The sequence below is a fragment of the Gekko japonicus genome, unplaced genomic scaffold (genome assembly GCF_001447785.1).
Source record: "Gekko japonicus isolate JY-2015 unplaced genomic scaffold, Gekko_japonicus_V1.1 scaffold230, whole genome shotgun sequence".
NCBI lineage: Eukaryota > Metazoa > Chordata > Lepidosauria > Squamata > Gekkonidae > Gekko > Gekko japonicus.
In genome coordinates, this window is record NW_015161410.1 from 123,329 (window position 1) to 145,666 (window position 22,338).

General features: G+C 41.5%; 1 protein-coding gene across 1 annotated transcript in view; it reads left to right on the forward strand.

The window, feature by feature from the left end:
* The window catches only part of PARD3 (par-3 family cell polarity regulator), a gene marked incomplete at its 5' end in the record, with an annotated part of 471,015 nt that overhangs the window by 116,244 nt on the left and 332,433 nt on the right, over positions 1-22,338 (forward strand). Inside the window, one exon of the mRNA XM_015426744.1 lies at positions 21,360-21,451. Coding sequence (XP_015282230.1) covers positions 21,360-21,451 — 92 coding nt within the window. The remainder of the gene's footprint in view (positions 1-21,359; positions 21,452-22,338) is intronic.

Here is a 22,338-nt window from a genome sequence, read left to right on the forward strand (position 1 = left end):
AAGCCTAAAACTACATTGTGTAGTCTCCTGAGGGTTTTTTGTGGGTTTTTTTAAAAATGTGAATTGTTGTTAAGCAGTGAAAGGAAGAGCTTTTGGCAGTAAAATAGTCTAAGACATTAGGAGTAAAATGGTTCAAAATATTAGAATGCATGCATGCTAATGCTTGTGCCATAGGATTAGTGTCTTTTTGGAAATGTGTCTGGCAAAGTGATCAGTGGGAAGCTTGGCACCTAAGTGACACTCCAATGTGAGATAAATTACATATGAGATAGTGATGCTTTGAAGGAATCATCGTCATAAGAAGTTGCCTTCATGGTATTTTAGCAAAACTCACCACTCAGGTTTTATGCAAGTATACCTTTAATTTGTTCAGTCTTCACATTTAGATCCCACCCTTCCTACAAGAGACAGAGTGATCTCAACAGAGATTTGAACACTGGAAACTAAACAAAAGAAAGGGGAGTTCTTAGTCCATCACTAAAACCATTGGCTCTCTTCTGCCCAATGATACTTTTTGTGACCTCAGGCATTGCATTTTACATGTGATCCTTTCAATTACTGCTTAATTGTGTTACATGTGAAAGTGCTTCAATCATATATTACAAAGTGAGACCCTGAGGATCATGGACCATCATGAGCTTGCCATTGATTTGCAATTCACCTGATGGTAAGAACATAAGAGAAGCCAATGTTGGATCAGGTCACACAGTAGCCAAAAATACCAGGTGCCATCAGGAGGTCTAGCAGTGGGGCCAGGACACTAGAAGCCCTCCCACTGTTGCCCCCCTCCAAGCACCAAGAATACAGTGCATCACTTGCCCCAGCCTGAGAGTTCCTATCTATAGCCACTGATGGACCTCTGTTCCATATCATTTGGAGTGATAATCTGAATCCCACATTTACCCTGACAGTGAAAAACCAAAAGTAAAACTGTAGCTGTTCAAATGCTGGCAAGCTAGAAAAGATCTTTAAGTGTAAGACTATGTTGCTGGTGACCAAGATCAAGGTAATTCATACTATAGTATTCCCTGTTACTCAGTATCGGTGTGGAAGCTGGACAATGAAGAAAGCTGACAGGAAGGAAGTTGACTCATTTGAAATGTGGTGTTGGAAGAGAGTTTTGTGCATACCATGAACTAGTCAAACCTGAATTCGCCCTCGAAACTAAAAGGACCAAACTGAGCTTATCACATTATGAGAAAACAAGAATCACTGGAAAAGGCAATAATGCTAGGAAAACTTGAAGGCAGCAGGAAAAGGGGGAGACCTAACATGAGATATATTGATGCAATCAGGGGTCTCATGGGGCCAGAGCTCTCCGGAGCCCCGCTCCGGGAGTGACCAGCCCAGGGGGCGGGGAGGTCACATGACCAAGCCCTGCCCCCTGCTCCCAGGAGCCAGCCCTGCCAGTAGGCCATGTCTCACCCGGGCAGCCCACGAGGAGACGGGCGAATTGGGTGGCGCCAGCAGGGGTCGCTTCTCCAGGTGGCTGTAGGCGGAGGAGAAGGAGGTGCCGGAGGCGACAGCGGCCAGGTCCCTGAGCCGGCCCCACCCTCGGTGAGCGACGCCTCTTCCCCGCCCCATCGCCCTGCGCCCGAGATAGAGCAGCTGCAGTGGCGGAGGAGGGCCAGGGAGCTGTGCTTTCTCTCTGGGCGCTGCCTCTCGTCGCTCAGCCCCACCCCTCCGGCTGACGTTGACTCACATGGTCGTCGTCGGCGACACCTCCTCGCCCCACCGCCTGTGCCATCCCCATTCAGACATCAAGCTGCCTTACTGGGTGACCCTAGGCAAGCAACCTACGATCTCCCCCTAGGGCTGTTGTGGGGGTAATAAGAACAATGATGACTACTACTGCAATGAACTCTTTGGAGGAAATGGGGGCGGGGAAGAAATCTATCATTTATTTGTTTGTTTTGTGGCTAAACGGCGGTAACAAAGAAAGTGGGGGAGGCGATGTTCTTCTAAAGACAGCTGCAGTTTCCCCAAATGCTCCTCCTCTTCCTCGCGGGCTCTGGGACACCTTGCTTCTTTTATGGTGGGCGTTCCACAACTCATCAAATGTAAAATACCACGTTTCCCCCTTTTTTTGTTAGCGCCATTTAGCCACAAAACAAATAAATGATAGATTTCTTCTCCGTCCACATTTCCTCCAAAGAGTCAGAGGGTGTGGCCTTATGACACACTTCCGGTGATGTCAGGGGGTGTGGCAAATGCTAATGAGTTGTGATAATGAGCTCCGGCAGCTCATTTTCTACAAAAAGACCCCTGGATGCAATCAAGGAAGTCTCAGCTGCAAGAGCTGAGCAATGATAGGACATTTTGGAGGTAATTAATTCATAGGGTTGCCATCAATTTGAAGCATTTTGATGCATGCACACACAGCAGCAGTTGAAATGGCAGAACTGATTGATCCCTTGCATGTTTTAATGTTGGTCTCCTTTGGAGTTAACACCTCTAATTTTGAAAAGTGTGTATCTGCAGGCTGACTTCTTTGCTAAGACAAAAGTGAACAGGTTTGTTTTCACAGAACCGTGACAGTAATTTTTTTTGGGGGGGAAATATTTATGGACACTAAATATTTGAGATTATATGCCTCAACAAGATCGTGAGGTGTTCAGTCTTCTTCTGACCACTGGATCCTTGATTGTTTCCCATTGAATATGTGCACATTTGATTTACTCTGCAGTATAAAAGGGTGGTAAGAAATTGGTTTTAAAAATTGCTTGTAAATATTATAGTAAAGTGTTCAAAAGGCTACAGTGCAATGCTGTTGAAATGAGGTGTTCACAAATGAATTATTTTTGATATTTGCAATCATGTTTCATTCAGCAGAAACATATATTTTCTTGATGCTTTAGTGTGCAATGAGTAGGAATGCTTTGTTTATGGAAATAGTTGGGTTTGGAGCTCCCTTTCCTTTGGATTCTGAAGTATGCAACAGTAAATTGTAAGATCCCTTTAAATGTTTGTATTAGCTGGATATTTTTTATTTGTGTTTAACCTGTTGTTACTTACCCACTCTAGTTTTTCAAAGTAACAGGCTGTGGTCTAGAGGGAGGTCTGGTGCCATGCCGCCACCTGATTGAGGTTTAGAAGAGGGAGGGAAGAACCACTGCTACGGTTGCTGCATCTCTCACATTGGGGGGGGGTGTGGAGTCAAAGACCCAAGCCCTACTACCCCTTTGCTGTGCCTCAGCTATGAAGGGGAGGGATCAAGCCACCCAGTTCTTCTTCCTCCTGTTGGGCTTTCGCTCAGGTCTTTCTGTGTCTTTCCTACATGGGGAGAAGTCCAACTTCTTCAGCCTGAGATGTTAGCTCTGTGTGTAGCCCAGTCTGGTCTCCGCTGGTCCTGGCCCTCCAAGTTCCCTTCTCCCAGCCTCACAAGCCCTCCCTCCCTCGGGCCTGGAACTGGGGCTGATGAGTGCCCCTATGTGCCTCAGATTCCTGTTGCCTCTAAGAGGCATGACTGGGCAGCCTGATAGCTGGTAGCGTGTGTCGTACCAGTCAGCTGATGGGTGCTGCTGCTCTCACTGGCTCACCTTGACTGCCGTATCTTCAAGGGTGGTGCAAGCAGAAGTCTGCTTGGAGGCCAGCATTCTAGGGGTGGCCCACAACTCCATTGGGGAGAATGTCTCCAAACGCAAGCTCGGACTGCATTGCACCATGTCGTATTTTCTGCTTTAATATTCAATTGTTCTTGATTTACATTGTTTTAAACATAGAGTAAGTTAGTGTTGCCATTCCCCAGTTGGGTACAACCAGAGAGAATCACGGAAGAAGATTACGCAACAAACAAAAATACCATGGAGAATAACAAAAACAAGTAGGCAATCTATATATATGTTTGTGCGTGTGAGTGCATGAAAATGCATTAATAATAATAAAGTGACTTTATTATTGTTAATGGATTTTCATTCACACACACACACACACATTTTGTCTACTTGTTTTCATTATTCTCCCCACCCCCTTCATGTGTGTGTATGAACACCTGAAGTTGCCTTCTGTTGAGCAGACTGTTGGTCCGGCTAGTTCAGTACTGTCTTCTCTGACTGGCTATGCGTTTCCAGGGTCCCAGGAAGGGAAAGGCTATATCAGTAACAGCCCTAGGATTAATCAGGAATGGGGGGGGGGAGGGAGGAAGGGGGTATAAACATTCAAGTCGTGCCACTGGGTTCATTATTTTTAACCTGTAAAATTTATGTATTTGGCCTTGGAGTTCCTGGATTCATATCCTGGCCGTTGTTTTGGGTATAATGGCAGCTGCCAGGTTTGCAAAGATTTAAGTGTTGTAACCTTTCCTTAAATTCCAGAGATAATTTAAGCCATCACCTACAACGATCTGTGAGGACTGGCTACAAACAGAAAATGGGTTTTTGGTTTTCTTTGCAGAGCAGACTGAGATGCGATTAACTTAGCAAAATGGGTGGAAATGAAAAGTAAATTGGATTTTTAAAAAATCTTTCAGTTTTAATAATAAAGCAGAGTGTCTGTGACACAGAAAAGGAAAATGGTTTTAAAATGGGTGTTATTTTTATCTTGCCCATTTGTCCTTTTTAAAAAGTTTAGGGTTGCAGGAAATTTAGAATTATCGCAGAAGCACCAACTTTTGAAATGCTTAGAATCCTGGCATTATTAGAACATATATGTCTTGCTTTTAATTTTGCATTAGAAATGTTATTAACTTCCTAATGACATCTGTGAAAAGCAGTTCACAGGGATAAAAAGTATGTGCAGCTGATTTTCTTTGGTATTAAAAAGCCTGATTGAGTAAGGTGATTTCCAGCCTGACAGGGAACAGAACACAAACCCTTCTAAACATTACTTTTGGGTTTATTCTTAGATGTGACTTCAGGGATTGCTCTGTAGTATGCTACATTGAATGTGTAAGAGAGAGAAAAAGAGAGAAATGCCCTTGTGTTCTGCCATGGATTTCCAAGATGAGAAGCAAAGGAGCATTTCAAATGTTATTTAAAAGAAAAGGTGTGAAAGTGATGTAAAACTTACCTGAAATGTGTGCCCCGCTAGCTTATAGTTACCCAAACCAAACATATATGCTTTCACAAATTGCTGTTGATAAATGAAAGGAGTGCAGAAATATAACCTTGTTGCTTCAAGAGGGAAGGTGAATCTCAAGCACAAGGTTTTACTTCCTTAAATGAGAATCCAGTTCTAGAGAGGGTCATTGGAGTAATCTGTTAGATATCTGCTGCAGTGTGTACAGGTGATCCTCTAAAGGTTCGTTTTTCTGTAGGAGGTAGTATAGGTGTCCCAATTCCGTATGTTCAGTGTTACTATTTTATTTTGTTTTCCTTTGTAAAAAAATCCCACAAGTTTAAATGGTTCCTTTTTTGGGGGGTGGGAGGAGTGATAACTTCACAGAATAACCAACATGACTATGTTGAAGCAAAGCCTAAATTTTGTTGTTCTACATTAGTCACAAGCAGGTGAATTCAAAGTGGTCTATTTATAGGAGAACTAATGGATGTGTTTAACTTGACCTACTTTTTTCAGAGCACTTCAGAGAGAAAACAGATGCTCTGCAGTTGTGTGAATACAGATTTTTGACAAGGTTTCTCCTCCCCTCCTTCTCTTTTTAACTGAATTAGATACCGATGTGTCTGTACAGAGTACTTTCCCTCATTGTTTCCTAGGTGCCACATCCGTTGTTCTGCAGACTCAGAATTGGCTGTTCACTTGTGGTTAATAATCTTTGCCTGCCCACAGTCTGTACTGGCCCGCACAGCATGTTCTGTGGAGAACTGCATGCATAGACTTTTGCTTCGTGTTCAGTGCTATGGAAGCTGCATTGCCAGTGTGATCTTGAGTCCTTAAAATGGGTTAGATCCTACCAGTCTGTTTGGCTATTGCTGGGCGTGTTCCTCTGGCCTGAAGAGCCTTCCACTGATGAAGTGATTTTCCACCAGTCGCAGAGGCTCTTCTATTGGTGGAAAGCTCCTTGCACCAGAGGGACGCATTGGCCCTGGTGGAATGGTCTGATAAGATTCAACCCAATCTTACTATTCCTTCAAAGATACAAGGCAGCAAGTGAGCCAGAAGAACCACTTCTCACGACACCTTTGGGTCTAGTTTCTGTGAGACTGCATTCTTTCCTGGGCAGCTTCGATCATCCCAGTGCCAACATTTGGCAGGAGTTTGTCACTGATAGTGTTTTGAGGAGGTATGTCATATGCAGATGGAGATCTTATGAGAAAGTCATGCTGATTTTCATGGATTTTCATGAATTGGTTGGAAATTCTGATGTTGGGCGGCCAGTCAGACTCCAGACCGGAAGACCTGGACTGGGCTTTGCAGGTTGTGGCTGGTTGGCTTAGACTGAGTCGGCTGAAGCTGAATCCAGTGAAGACAGAGGTCCTGTGGCTGTGTCGGGGCGGTTCGGGGGTGGAGAATCCACTTCCAACCTTCGGGGGGGGGGGGTTCATTGGGGCCAGCCCCGGGGGCAAAATGAAATGTTTGCATGGGTTAAAAGGCTGGTTTCTGTTGATAAATACCCTAAATACAAAGTAACACTAGAAGGCCAGATGCCAGCTAATACGTACATAAACCAGTCATGTATTAGAACTGCTGGTGTCAAGGGGCCACCGCTACTGCAGGCCGCTATTGCAGGCTGCTACTGCAGAGCTCTGGTCTGTGGTTTTAACAGCCAACTGATTATGAGCAGAAACATCGTGGAACATCTGGGCAGTGGAAATTTACTCTGACGATATACCATCTAGGTTAATTTTTAACTGCCGCCAGCACTTTGTATTTATATTGTTTTTATTTGTGTGGTTAAATATTGTGTAATTTTAATGTATTTATGCTTTTATGGAAGCCGCCCTGAGCCTGCTTTGCGGGAAGGGCGGGGTATAAATTTGATAATAAATAAATTAAAAATAAATAAAATTGATAAGTTATTGTTGTCGGTTGAACAGAATTTTATATAGAAAATGTATGCTTAGTTGTTGGATTATAAAATGCATGATGAAACTGTTAAAAATGTTATGATACAATGGGCCCAAAACTTGAGCCACAATATTAAGTTAGACCAGTGGTCGCAAATATGGGAAAAAATATTAAGGTTACAAAATCAGTTTCTTACAAAGAAAATATCTATAAGATTTTTTATAGATGATACATAATTCCTGAGAAACTAGCTAAATTTGATCCAAAATGTTCAGATATATGTTGGAAATGTCAAAGTAAAACGGGATCTGGTTATGTGAGAGAGCTAAGAAATATTGGGCATGAATTCATGAAATAATGCAGAATATATTGAACTGTCATATACCCTTTACCCCTGAAATACTCCTTCTGAATTCCTATCTTATATTGTATTTAACCACTTCTGCCAGAATTTTTGTATGCAGAATATTGGAGGAGCCTGGAAATGCCAAGCAAAGAAGAGTTTATTAATAAAACACTTAAAGCAGTGGAAATGGACAAACTCACTTTATTCTTGAAAGATCACACAGAAAATACTTTTAAAAACACATGGGCTTTATACATGGAATGAGAACTATATAAAAAATAAGACAAGGATAATAAGCAATTTTACTTAGAAGAGTTTATAGACTAGAACAGCTTTTATATCTGTATAAACTGTTTGCAAAAATAGATTATAACAATTTTTAAGGTCTAAAGTTGAAATTGACATGAAAAAGGCTCTTGAAATACCATTTACTCACAACGTACCCCCACAACTATGTTTTATGTATGTCTGTTTGTTTGTTTGTCATGGAAAATAAATAAAAAATTACTTGAGAAAAAAAAGAGAAAGTCATGCTCAAGCACATCTCATGTATCATATGAGTAGTAGCAAATCTGGTGTTACACATTTGTTTTTCCTGTTACAGAAAATTGATTGGTTAAGTCAGAAAACCAATGGTTAAGCCATTGCCTTATGAAAACCCAACCCTGCCTTAGCTGTGATGGAGGGACTGGTGATATAGCATGTGCTTTGCATGCAGAAGGATCTAAGCAGGCATTCTGTGCTTGAAACCTTGGAGAGGTAGTGACTGAGTTAGAGCAGACATTACTGAGGCTTACGAACCTGTGTTCTGAGTTAGCTCCATCTGTTCAGAGGACTTGGGCTAAACTAGGTAGTTCTTGAGCCTGAAAGAATACTTATATGCCATCTGGGAGCAATCCTAACCAGGTGTATCCAGAAGTAAGTCTTATATTCTTCACTGAGACTTACTCCTGGTGAAGTGTCCTTATAACTGCAGCCTTTCTGTCTCCCTCTTAATTAGGAATTAGAGCATATTTTAAATATTAAAATGCAAGCGGAGTCCTGTTCATTGGTATTTAGTTTTTACAGTGGAAACATTCCGCAAGCTCTTCCATTGGAAGGAGTTTCAGACTTTTTCAAATCACTCGTCACAAGATTGTGTTGTCTAATAAAAAGAAGCGATAGAGGCTTGAGATCTAATTCATCTGGGAAGGCATAGAACAATTAAGTCTTTTGGCTTTCTTTGTCTCCAGCATCACTGCTAAGAGAAAAAAGTCAAAAACCAGAATGTCTCTGGAGGCTTTAACACTTCAGCTGTATATGTTGGTGTGAATGAATGATAAATTACATTGTAACTAGATTTCCCCCCAAGAAATTCTCACTACTCTGTCTCTATATATATTTAACTGGTTTTCCCCTGGCAATAGCAAAACATAATTTATTGACTCTCCAATTATTGTTTTGCACATACTAATTTTAATAATTTCCAGATGTTGGCATACAAATGTGTACACCAGGTATGTGTTATATAACCCATTGGTTCAGGATCCTATGACCCTGAGTCACTGAGAAGGGTTTTCATTCATCATTTAGATATGTGTGTTTATATGAGAGTGAAACTTCAAGAACTTTCACTGTGTCCCATTCAAAAGGTTTTTCTTGGGCAAGGAAAACATGGGAGAAATCTTTATTTAGGTAACTGAATAATCACAGAATATTTCAAAAGAAAACTATTAGTCAATGAATTCATTTCCCAATATTTATGCATCGTTCTAATGACACAAAATACTTGAATGAAACAATGGACTGCTTTGTAATTTTGTAGTTTTAGAAGGCATTTTGGGGTGTGGATAATATTACTAAAGATGTCACAATAAACACTATTTTAAGTGGATAGCTTTCTGTATCATTGCTTGTTCTTATGCCGCCTCCTTTCTTCCTTACCAGCAGATGTCACTTTTGGGACTGTAAATGTTATACAGCTGTGGATTCATCTGTGAGTTTTCATGATGTTATAAGGTATTTTTTTAAAAAAAGAAGAAGAAGAAGAGAAGAAGAGATGGATTTATACCCTGCCCTTCACTACCCAAAGGAGTCTCAGAGCAGCTTACAAACTCCTTTCCCTTCCCCTCCCCACAACAGACACCCTGTGAGGTAGGTGGGGCTGAGAGAACTCTGACAGAAACTGCTCTTTTTCAAGAACAGCTGTGCCAGAATTATGGCTTGCCCAAGGTGATCCAGCAAGGTGCAAGTGGAGGAGTGGGGAATCAAACCCGGTTCTCCCAGATTAGAGTCTGCACACTTAAAAAAAAAAAAGTTTTGCCTACACACAGTGATAACAGTGTGTGGTAGTCTACAAATTTTTGCTATTTTCTGAAAACTGCCAGGGCTGTCAGATGTTTGGAAAAGGAAGAAAGGATTTAAATGAGCTTCAGAATCAGGCATATCTTTTTGTAAAAAATTAAAGGTGAATTTGAAATTTGCATTTATACCAAAATATTTCAAAGGAGTAAGTACATTTTATGTGGATTTAGTTTATCTTCTTCCGTATCACCCTGACTTGGATGGCTCAGGGCAGCCTGATTTTGTCAGATCTTGGAAGCTAAGCAAGGTTGGCCCTGGCTAGTATTTGGATTGAAGACCACCACAGGAGCTCAGGGGTGCTACCCAAAGAAAAGAAGAAGAAGAAGAAGAAGAGATTGGATTTATACCCCATCCTTCACTTGGAGTCTCAGAGCGGCTTACAAACTCCTTCCCCTCCCCACAACAGACACCCTGTGAGGTAGGTGGGGCTGAGAGAGCTCTTTCCAGAACTGTCCTTGAGGGAACAGCTCTGACAGAACTATGGCTTGCCCAAGGTCATTCAGCAGTCACCATGTGATTTGATAGGCACTTTTCACCATCACCTTCCTTACAGCTTCAGTTTGCAATTCTGAGGAGGCAAAGGGTACCAGAAAGGCAAAAGTCGATTTATCCAATTATCGAAAATTAGAGAGATTTATGTAGTGGACTTGTAATAAAGCTAAGAAATTTTGGATACAAATACACTCATTAATACAGAAAATTTTAAAAAGTAATATACAAATGAAACCAGGGTGTCTGTTGTGGGGAGGGGAAGGGAAAGGAGTTTGTAAGCTGCTCTGAGACACCTTTGGGTAGTGAAGGGCGGGGTATAAATCCAATCTCCTCCTCCTCCTCTTCTTCTTCTTTCTTTCTTTTAGGATTGATGGACAGACAGCTTGAAAATAGTCATGAAACTTTGTCCCTTTATATGATTGCAGCAGCGAGGTTACTTTATGTACAGAACTGGAAATCTATGAAAATACCTACAGTAGAAGAGTGGTGGTTAAAGATGTTAGAATTTGCAGAAATAGCGAAACTTAACTTCTTTGATTAAGGAAAAGACAATATCCATTTCTATTTTCAGCTGGAAGCCCCTTATTGACTTTCTGCATGTAAATGAAAAAAATGAATTAATGTTGTGGATTTGATGAGGAAGGAGAAATTTAAATATCAGAAAATAATTGTGAATAGTGATGTATTGTTTAATGGTTGTGATAGTAGAGTAAGTGGTTATGTTTAACTTTTTATATTTAGCAATAAGTGATTGTATTGGGCTTTGTTGTTGAGAAAATTTGGAAGTTTTTAGGATATGTTCCTTCAATTTTTCTTTATTTTTCTCTTTATTCCATTTGCCTGTTTTATTTTTCTTAAGTTCTATTTTTATACATATATGAAAATTTTCAATAAAAAGTTTAAAACAAAAAATAGAGAATTTGGACAGAGATGTCTGGAGTTACAGCTGAGAATTTAAGATCTATCAAGGTGCATTTGGGTGAGAATGGGAGGGAGCAGCCATGTCCCTTCATCAATTGTCCACTGGTATGTCTCAGAGGACTATTGCGGTGCAGCTGTAGTTCATGCCATCTTACTAGTTTTGTGCACTAAACAATGTGATTCCAAGTAATGTAGTGATCTAAGTACAACAGTGCCTGCCAAAGGCACAAATCCCTTTGCTTTATAAAAGAGTGACAATCCTGTGCTGAAACACTCTTTTACTTCTCATAATAACAATAGCAGTTGTAATAAATGTTCTTCGAATTATTTTCTTTCTGTACACTTTAACCAGCAGTGGACCATTAAACCTGAAGAGAATATTACTTCTCATCCCTGCTGTCTCTCTGCATGAAATCAGAATGAAAGTGTTGGGCCAACTGCTATTTCTTGGCTCATGGGGATTTTCTCTCTCTCCCCTTTTAGCTCACCTACTCCTACTTCCCACCCTTTTCCCTTTTGCCAAACTACCACCAAACCTTTTGCTAACGGTAATAATTTAAGGAGAAATAAATCTCATCAGATGTCCATGCCATGCACATGATTTTGAGGACACCATTTATATTTTCTTCTGGCAGAATTTTTTTTTACGTACAGTCCTAAGTGTTCCTGACCAAGGTTAGCTAAAAGTTAGCTTTATTGCTAGATCTGAAGGGCAGCCCTATAGAGTTTATTCCATGAATTTACTATGTAACAGCAGCACTTGGGTTTTTTTAATCATTCACATTCAAGTGTTTTTCTTCACCAAGGTCTAATGCCAGCCCAATAAGCCAACTGTTTCTTGTTACTTGGGATATTTACAAGTTTTCACATATGTATTCCAGATTTCATATTGGTGGGGCTTTCCCTGTATATTGAAAACAAAAGGATTTTTCTTTAAATCAAGCCCGTCTCTTTGATTAAAAACACTCTGTATTAGCTCTTGTTTGGTTTCCTTGTCTACTGTTAAATAGTTTCTGTTTCTGAACATCATGAGAAATGTTATCTGTTTCAATACATTTTCCTCGTTATGACATTTTGTGCTGATGACAGGCAAGATTCTCTTCAAGGTCTAAAAGTCCACTCTTTGTTAAATTGCACAAGAAGAATGAAATATGATGAAGATGGCATTTCAGAATGCAGAACTGTACATACAAACAAATCAGCGAGTGCTGGCTTAAGGGTATTTGAGCAAACAGTCACAATAAACATGCTTTAAAAACAGAAATTTAAGGACTCAGCATGGTGTAGGGGTTAAGAGTGGTGGACTCTAATCTGGAGAACCAGGTTTGATTCCTCCCTCTTCCATATGAAGCCAGCTGGGTGACCTTGGGTCAGTCATAGTTCTCTCAGAACCCTCTCAGCCCCCCCCCCACCTCACAGGGTGTCTGTTGTGGGGAGAGGAAGGCTTAGTGAAGAGTGGGGTGTAAAAACCAACTCCTCCTCCTCCTCCTTTCAGTGTCCCCTAATTCCTTTTCTTCTTATAGCCACCATCACATATGACTTTTGTTTATACAGCTCCCATGATTTCCATCATAGCCTTTTTCATGGTCAAAGAAAATCCCCCTCCTTTTTTCAGCAGTAGAAAATCTGCTTGGATCCAAGTATAAGAAGAGTAGACATATGGGAATCAAACCAGAGGAGACACCAGGCAATCCATGGAGGATCTTCCCTAGAAGAAACCATGCATGTACCTCATTCTCTTCAGCCCTAAGCAGTAGTGCCAAGTTCCCAACCCATTGTGGCATCTATGAATGTCTAGTGACAACTTGCTTCTTCCCTAAAACATGAGAGGGGACATGATTTCTCTCTTTAAGCATTTGAAGGGCTGTCACTTCGAGGTGGTAGGAAGCTGTTCTTTTTGGCAGCAGATGATAGGGCTCTCAATAATGGGTTTAAATTACAGCTGGAAAGGTACCAGCTGGGTATTAGGATTTTTTTTTTGCAATAAGAGTAGTTCAGCAGTGGAATTGGCTGCCTAGGGAGGTGGTGAGCTCCCCCTCACTGATCTTCAAGCAGCTGCCAGATGGATACTTCTCAGGGATGCTTTAGGCTGATCCTGCATTGAGTAGGGGGTTGGACTAGAAGGCCTGTATGGCCCTTTCAACTCCACAATTCTATTATTCTCTCTTTTCCCAAAACCCAGTTCTGGATTTCCATATGCATTACCAGAGCATGAGGTGCTTCAGAAGAATTCAGGAGGAATCCCCTTTGGGTCTTCTAGGGAGCCATCCATTCAGAAAAACTTGCCTCCATCATCATCTTAGAACCATTTAGTGATTTCCCCCCCTCTCATGGCAGCCATTTTGCTCTTGGCCTCTCCTTCTATAGCAGCCATTTTGTGGTGAGGCCCAATGCCTTTTCTCAAAAAATTCCACAGTTTGGGGACACTTGAGATAGTATTTTGTTCTCGATGTAACTCTAGAAACTAAAACTGCAGTCTAGAATTAAAAAGAAGCTATGCTGAATATCAAGTAGTTATCAGTGACTGTTTTCCACCTCTGTATTTAGAGTTAAAGTCACATTATTTTAGATTATTCATGGTCATAATAAGGCCTTTCCTGTCTGCTGATGTGGTGAATAGCTGGTCTGGACTGTCCATACTTTGCTTACTTTAAAAGTGTTATTGCATGGTGGGTAGAATATATTGATGCAGATATTAGAAGTGAAAGCATAGGAAAGTGGATAAGGCTGTGTTTAATTTTGTTTGTGCTATTTTTAAAAAAGAGCGGGTGGTCTGTTGTGTTACTGCCAGGTCTCCCTCAATGTTTGAAAATTGCTTCTCTCCGGAGATGTGGCCAGCTAATCAAGAAGTGAAGACTACATGAAAGCCAGTTAAGCTCATGTCTATGCTAGTTAAGGCAGAAGACTTGTCTCTTAGGAGAGGTGTTCTGTCGATCCTGGTTGTATAGAAAAAAGTCCTCCCCCCTTGTACATTAATTTGATATGCTGCAATCACCACTATTGTATCACTTCTTTGCATTAAACTATTTAGAATTCCTCATGCAAATATGAGATGGCAGATAAAGTATAGGCTGCTTTATTATTGTACTTCCACAAACTGATTTTTATGCTATTTATATGGTTTACTTCATAATGCTCTATGTCATGAAACGTTGACTACATGCTAACAAGCACAGGGTGACCAGTATGATGCCCACTACAAGAATCGTGAACAAGAACCTTGAATCATGAGGAAAAGTGGGATATGTTTATTTATTTATTTATTTTTCGTACTTATACCCTGCCCTCCCCAGTGGGCTCAGGGCGGCTTACAGAGGCAAGAACAACTTGCCATGGTAAAACAATATATACATAACAATTTAAAACATATGCTACATATTAAAATCTAATAACAAAGTGCTCAGTGCCATTCATAATCTGAAGATGGTGGATCGAGTGTCCAAAGTCCCAAGAAGACGGCAGAAGGATTCTTCCATAGTAGGTGTTTAATTGGGACCTCAGGGCGGTGGTGGTATAGTAGGGGCAGCAGCTCCTACTTGAAAGCCTGGCGGAAGAGCTCCGTCTTGCAGGCCCTGTGGAACTGCATAAGATCCCGCAGGGCCCTGATCTCCTCCGGGAGCTCATTCCACCAGGTAGGAGCCGCCACCGAAAAAGCCCTGGTCCTCGTGGCGGCTAGTTTGACATCCTTAGGGCCCGGGATGACTAATAAATTTTGGGCCCCTGACCGTAGTGCTCTTGGGGGAACATGTTTTGAATAATAAGTCAAATCAGATACTTCCACGTTCCATTAGGAACTATCTGTGTAATGCTGGGAGGGACTATGGTTCAGTTCTCTAGCACATTTCTGAGCAGGAGGTCCCAGGTTCAGTCTCTGGTATCTCTAGTTAATGTTTACAGCCGCTGGGAAAGGGGAAAAAACCTTATTTTCCTGAGACCCAGGCAGGAGGTACTCCAAGATTTCTGCCTTTGGAAATAATGATCTTCTTGTTCTGTCCTCTTAAGAAAAGGGTCTTTTTTGTAACTAACTGCATCCAAGCTCATGCAAGGATAGAAAATATTTGCAAAGTAATCACTGGAAGGTTGCCACTTTCAGAAGTGTGACGCCTTGATTTGGTTTAGGCTGAGAGCCAGTTTGGTGTAGTGGTTAGGAGCACGGACTCTAATCCAGGAGAAACGGGTTTGATTCCCCACTCCTCCACATGCAGCTGCTGAGTGACCTTCAGCAAGCCACAGTTCTCTCAGAGCTGTTCTCTCAGGAACAGTTCTCAAAAGCGCTCTCTCAGCCCCACCTACCTCGCAGAGTGTCTGTTGTGGGGAAAGGAAGGGAAGGAAATTGTAAGCTGCTCTGAGACCCTGAGTGAAGGGTGGGTATAAATCCAACCTCCTCCTCCTTCTTAGTGTGCCATATGTTTTCATGAGTTCAAGTCAAGGCCTGGAATGGTAATGCAGAGTGAGCCTGGCCCCTACTGCCTGTGGCTTCTTTTTCCTTCCTGACTCCTCCTTGTCCTCTCTTTTTCTCAGCTCTCTACAGATTGTTACCCTTAATTTTCTGCTTCTTCCTCACATACTTCTTACAGTCCATTACAGTCCTTTCAGTCCATTGCAACCCTATTCTTTGCCTGCTGCCCCTTAGAGCCCTTAATTCCCAGGCCATATTTGTGCTCAGCTTCAGTGTATATCAGTGCTAGTTTTGGCTTTAGTCTTATAAACAGAAGGGCAGAGCCTTCTGCGATCAAAGAGGGTGGGTGGAGAAGAAATGCAACTGCATCATCTTCTTTATATATTTTCCAAACTAAGATTTAGCCAGAACTCAAGGCAACACTCAGGAGGGGAGTCTACAGAGAAGCTCAGGTAAGGATTCACCTTGAAATGCTCCAAGACAAGGTCCTCCCACTCAGTTAAACTTACAAAGCACGTGATTGGCTGTTGTCCCTCAGTTCCAGCTGTTCTTAGCTGTTCTTACCTCTTCCTCCTCCTGTGCAGACCACACAACTGCTGCTGTTTGGGTTTGTGGACAGCAACCTGTGTGGTGGATCTGACGATGTGCGAAGGATGCGTACTGGCTTCGGTTCCAAAGAGAGAAAAGATCTAACCAGAGAAGATGTGATTTGATCTTACCATTAAAAAAATTGAAATAGCAACTGTGCAGGAGTTCAGAGCAGGGCGGTGATGCTGGTGGGGTGAGTGTGTGTGGAGAGCTGGTCCAGTGCTTCTTCACTGTGCTGTTTTGCCAATCCAAATTGATCTGTCTTTCCCTCATCCTTCTTTTTCCCATCCACACCCACACTGTAGGTTAATAATACCTGGTGGTGGGCATGTCAGTTGATGAAGCCATGTGGCTATGATCCTCATCAGGCTACACTCTGATCCTGGACCTTTGTGTAGTTTGTTCAGACTCCCCTCCTTCATATGAGTCTGTTTGAGCCAGGCCCACTGCAGGTTGCCAAATTCTCTAAAAGCCAGAACTCAGTCACACCTTCACACCTTTCCCAACTCTTGCACTTCAATTCCTTGTTGTTTAAACTGATCATGGGAAATATATTTTCTTGCTCTCAGTGGCAGGGGGATAATTTACAATAATATGCCACGTAACCCCCGCAGCTATGAAAAAGTGGTTTCTTTATGTAGTGCAATGATTGTACAGTATAGGCAGCTTAGATTTGCATATCATTGGTTCTAGAAGCTTCTCAAGCCCCTAAATAAAGTATACCGTTTTCTAATTTTACCTCAGTAACAGGTGGGATTTTTAATTTAACAAGAAAACCAAGGCAATAATTACTTGATGCAAATACTTTCAAAGCTGGTTACTTTTTTTAGCAAATGAGAATTCTGAGTTACTTCCCTCCGCAGGTGTCCAAATTAATCTACGTTTGGTTCCATGTAAATGAAAGTCTGTGTTACATGGGGAAGAAATGTGTGCCTGATTACTGAAATATTAAAGGTTTTTTTTAAAAGGACACATCTGTTGATTATAGCATGCTGATACCAATGCTCTAGTGAAGTTTAGACACTTCTTTTACTCTGTGAACATACGTGAAAAATGTAATTTTGGGATTCATAAGATTACCAGAACCAAATTGAATGAATATACGTTTTTCTAGAGCTATTAAAATTTGGGAGAAAAACATGGTTTTCCCCTACAGAAGTATGGTTTTTGAAAAGGAATTATATTTCAAAATTCCAATGGTATTGTAGATATGGTCCTAATAAGTATTTAGGTTTTTTTTTAAGTATGGTGCTTAAAGCAGTGCCAAGATATCATTGTCATAAATAATCTATGTATATGTTAAAAATCCCAATTAAATCTATATCAGCTGCAATGGGGACTATCCCAAGGTACTATAGTATTGAAATTAAGATACTTCCCAGAAGGCTGGCAAAACAGAGGGGCTTCCCCCCCCCAAGGTGAATGCTTACAGAATTGAATTCTAAACAAGGGCCATGTTCCATTACACCAGGATGTCTAAATTCCATTTTGATAGCTTCCAGATCTCATGGTCTATCTAGATTAGGGGTCCCCAACCTTGTGCATTTGTGGGCAGCTTTGGAATTCTAACACAGGGTGTTGGGCTGTAAATGGCTTCCAAAAGGGGCAGAGCTAACTGCAAAATGTCAGGGAGTCAGGTTTATAACTCTAATAGTAACTCTTTAACATTTCTGGCATAAGCTCTGTTCAGAAGGATGCCTCTTAAAATGAACATATTTTATTTATTTATTTTTGCTTATATACATTTTTATATACCTTCAGCCAAACACTGAAGATACTTGTGTTGTGGTGGCAGGTGCTGCCAAAGCAACCTTTTTCAAAATCTGTACACCAATAGGATGCTCTGCTGGGTGAAAGATCCATTTGGCCCTGCCCACTTGCTGAAAACACTCGGGCAACAGTAAAGGTGTGTGTGTGGGACCCCAGTCTAGATGCTAGAAGACCTCTCCATCCAACCTCGTAATATGTAGTTGAAAATGACAAGCAGTGTGACATTATTGCACTGTGCTTCCAGGCATCAGCCAGTGATGCTGGGAATGCTTGGCACCATGATATCCCGTCATATGCTGAATTCAACTGCGTGTTATCAGGAGTCACAGAGTGGTTGTGTTTGGATGGTCAGGTCACTCTGTCTCGCCCGTAGGGGGCTTTAGGGGGCATTCCGGGAGTGGGTGGGGCGCTGCATGATGTGCTGACATCACCTGGAAGTGATGTCAGCATGTCAGTGGTGTCAGGGGCGACACTCTGCTTTTTAGGCAAGACTCTATGGTAAAAGCGACCTCAAACCATAGAATATTGCTCAAAAAGCAGAGTGCCTACCCCCCAACATCACTGACGTGCTGACGTCACTTCCGGGTGACGTCAGTGGATCGTGCAGGATGATGCTGTTGGGGTGGGGGGAATTTCCTCCTGCTGGCCAGCTGGTCTGCGGTAGGCAGGAGCCTGCAAAAGTGGGTATCCCCCACCTGTACCTGGGGAATGGCACGCTTAGGTTGTGTGCAAATTCCTTGCACCCAGCAATTGGGTTTACATGTGTGATTCTGATTCTCTTGCTGAAGGCTGCATTTTTGGAACTGCTTCTTTCTCCTTCTGATACCCTGAAGCATTGGTGGGAGGAGGAGGAGAACAACATTCCAGGAACTCCGTTCCCACAAATTGTATATCCTGCAATGGGGAAGTGGAGAAAATCCTGTTAATGCAACTGTATTTCCAGTTACGTTCAGCAGATCCAGATGCTCATGAGAGGTTTTCAGACTCCCTGTTCTGCCAGCACCCTTGAAAAGATTTTTTTGTGATACCCAGGACACAATGGTAATATTTCATGAGTTTTGTTGCTGGTCGAAAGGAAAATCATCTACTCTTCCATTTGTTAGAGGCACCCCTAGAAGCTTAATATCCAGGGGGAGCGGTGGGGAGAGTTCTTGTGAGGCTTTTGTCATTATCCTTAAATATTTTATGTTGTTTTCAGTTATGCCCAATGGACCTAATTCTAATGCACACGTGCTCTGTGATCAATACTTCTGAAATCAGCTAGAACTGTTTGTTGTTCTTTGTGTTTGAACACTCTTTTTTTTTTAAAGATGGCACAAATACCTAATTTTGAGTTAAAAAAAAGATGGCACAAATACCTAATTTTGAGTTTGTATTTACATTCCTAATGCAAGTTGTAGGCAAGTTCAAGATGCTGGTTAACCTTTGAAACGTATTACTTGCCTGATGCTTAAGAGAGATAGATGACTAAGAAGTGCATATTAGAGCCTCTCAAAGCACGAGATCATCAATCTTCAAGTAGCTTGGCTTCACGCAGTGAGCTGCTATCCAGGGCGCATGAAGCATCCACAAGTCCTGGGGAAAGCTTGGTACATCCAGCTCCTTATTTGTTCAGACTCTCAGAGGAAATGTCAATTGGACATTACCAACTCTGCCTTTGCCTTGCTTTAATATCTCTTCAATAATTTAATATATTGTCTGACTCTCTCTGTGCTGAACTCATAACCCTTCACCCATCACTTACTATTCTGCTGATTGATGCCTCAGCCTATGGACTAATCTAAGTCTGTGCTCTCAGACTCGCTTGTTACGATGCAACGCTTTAGTGATGAGGGAACGTGAGCAATTAAAGGCACACATTTCTATGAAATGATACAGTTAATAATGCCATGCTGCCTGCTTCAGTGTGTGATCTCCTTGTTTACTGTCCTCCCAGTTCTCAAGTAAAAAAAGAAGCATAAATACATGACATGTAAGTAAGCTACTTTTAACCCTTTGTGAGAATATTGAAGTAAGTTGGATGCATTCTGTGGTCTGGGATTGAGGAGGCACTGTGGCGGCTCAGTGGTAGAACATTTGCTTTGCATGCAGAGGATCTCCGGTTCAATTCCTGGCATCTCCAGTTAAAAGGGTAAGGTAGCACATGATGCAAAAGGCTATCCGAAATCCTGAAGGTCTGCTGCCAATCAGAATAGGCAGACTAAAAATTCAGCAAACACAGTCAAATCAACAGAATGTGTGGGAGAACAAATTTACTGTGGGACTGGGTTTTCTTTTTTCTTCTTTTTTTCTTTTTCTTTTAAAAGAGCCCCTTACCGCCACAGAGATGCATATTATAGGGGACATTACATAGTCAGGACACAAACTACCAGGAAAGTCATCTTCTTTTTTGCTGGCATCATGCAAAGCCAGACCCTTGAAGGTTACAAACATTAAGGCTGTTTGTTCTTGACCAATTTAGAATATTAAAGGACTTTGATTTTGGCACAGAGACTAAACAGGGAAATTAGTGGGACACTTGCTTCTGGGCACGCAGTTAGAAACTTACAATGATCAGGTTTATGATGACCAAAACTGTCCCATGAGCCTCCTGAGAAAAACTTTATTTGTATAGATTCTTTTGAATTATGGTGCTGGAGAAGACTCTTGAGAGTCCCTTGGACTGCAAGGAGATCAAATCAGTCAATCCTAAAAGAAATCAACCCTGACTGTTCCCTGGAAGGCCAGATACTGAAGCTGAAGCTCAAATACTTTGGCCACCAAATGAGAAGGGAGCACTCACTGGAGAAGACCCTGATGCTGGGAAACATTGAAGGCCAAAGAAGAAGGGGACAGCAAAGGATGAGATGGTTAAACAGTGTTATCAATGCAACAAACATGAAATTAAGCAAACTCCAGAGCCCAACGGAAGACAGGAGGGCCTGGTGTGATGTGGTCCATGGGGTCGCGAAGAGTTGGACTTGACTGTATGACCGAACAACAACAACAACAACAACAAGTGTCTAGAAACTTGGTTTTGTACCAGGTACCTTGCCCTTTAAAGCATCCTCCATTTTTTGTAAACAAAGGCACCAGAATCTAGGAAGAAATGAATGATTTTCTCAAGTTTAAAGTTCTGTCATCCCACATTTTTGATTCTACATGTTTTAATAACTTTAGGCTTGTATCCGTGTTGACCTCTGTGTTTGTGCATATATCACCCATATGGCTAGAGGTGTATGGTTATTCTATGTGGAGGAGGGGATATTCTTTCCACAAGGGGCATATCTCAGACTTGAAACAAGTATGCCTTCTTGTAATGTTTTGCTAGGATTCAAATTGACTGCAATCTGTCACTTTATCCCCTAAATTCAGTTAATACTGCCTAGGCCATTTCTCTAATATTCACACACAGTTTTTATGAAGTAGTTTCAACTGTTGTGAGGATGAATACTACAGAAAATTTCTTCTAAATCTGAGTGATCTTGCCAAACCATACTTTTGAGGGGTGATTCAAGTCCAATTTTTGATAGCTGAAAGTACGTATTTATCATCTGTATGCATTTTCTACCATTTGAAATTCAGATGCTTAAATTATGTAACCTCTTTTTCTAGGAAGAAGATGGGACAGAAGAGGAAAGCAGCAGAGTTGAACCAGTAGGACATGCCGATACCGGTGTGGAGACCAGTATTAACTATTCTTTAGAGTAAGTTTATTAATAAAATTTCATTTTTATTGTGAGTCCTAAGAGTTGACAAAGTAGTTAGGGTTTCTTCCCACATTATGGAATGTAGATTGGCTTCCTCTACAAGTAAAACAAGCATGTCTACATATTCCTGGTCTAAACTTTCAGAATTCTGAAAATGGAATATCTCTCTTATAAAAGAAACCTTAATTACAAAGAATGATGGAGAATTGTGAAAATGGGGTACATCAAAAATTATTCCCCTAAATTCAGAAATCTGTGAATAATTATGAGTTTTACTCCCTTCCAAATTTTGATTGGGTTCATATGGTTCAGCACCAATCCTTTCAGTTGTTGGTTTCTGACCCTCCCTCTTTCCCATATGTTCACAAACCTGTCTATCAAATTTTCTGCTTTTGAGGTACCAGGAGACAAAGGTTGCTTATAAATATTTCCCGCTGATGTAAACTCTAAAGAGTGCAGTTTTTAGCATTTACCTTTGTACTGACCAGGAGGGGGTGGAAACCTGAATGAAAAAAATCTCAGAATCTGAATTGTTCAGAACAATGAATCCTCCTGACCAGGGCTCTTTTTTGTAGAAAAAGCCCAGCAGGAACTCATTAGCATAATAGGCCACACCCAACAGCAGGAACTCATTAGCATATTAGGCCACACCCCTAACAGCACAGCTCATTAGCGCATTAGACCGCACCCCCATGATATCAGAATTGATCCAGCCACACCCACCTTTTGCTTCTTATTCTGTTTACCTTTTTTGCTGTCAAAACCCAGGGCTCTTTTGTAGCAGGAACTCCTTTGCATGTTAGGCCACACACCCCTAATGTAGCCAATCCTGATGAGTTTCTGCTGTTGGGTGTGGCCTATTATGCTAATGAGTTCCTGCTGGG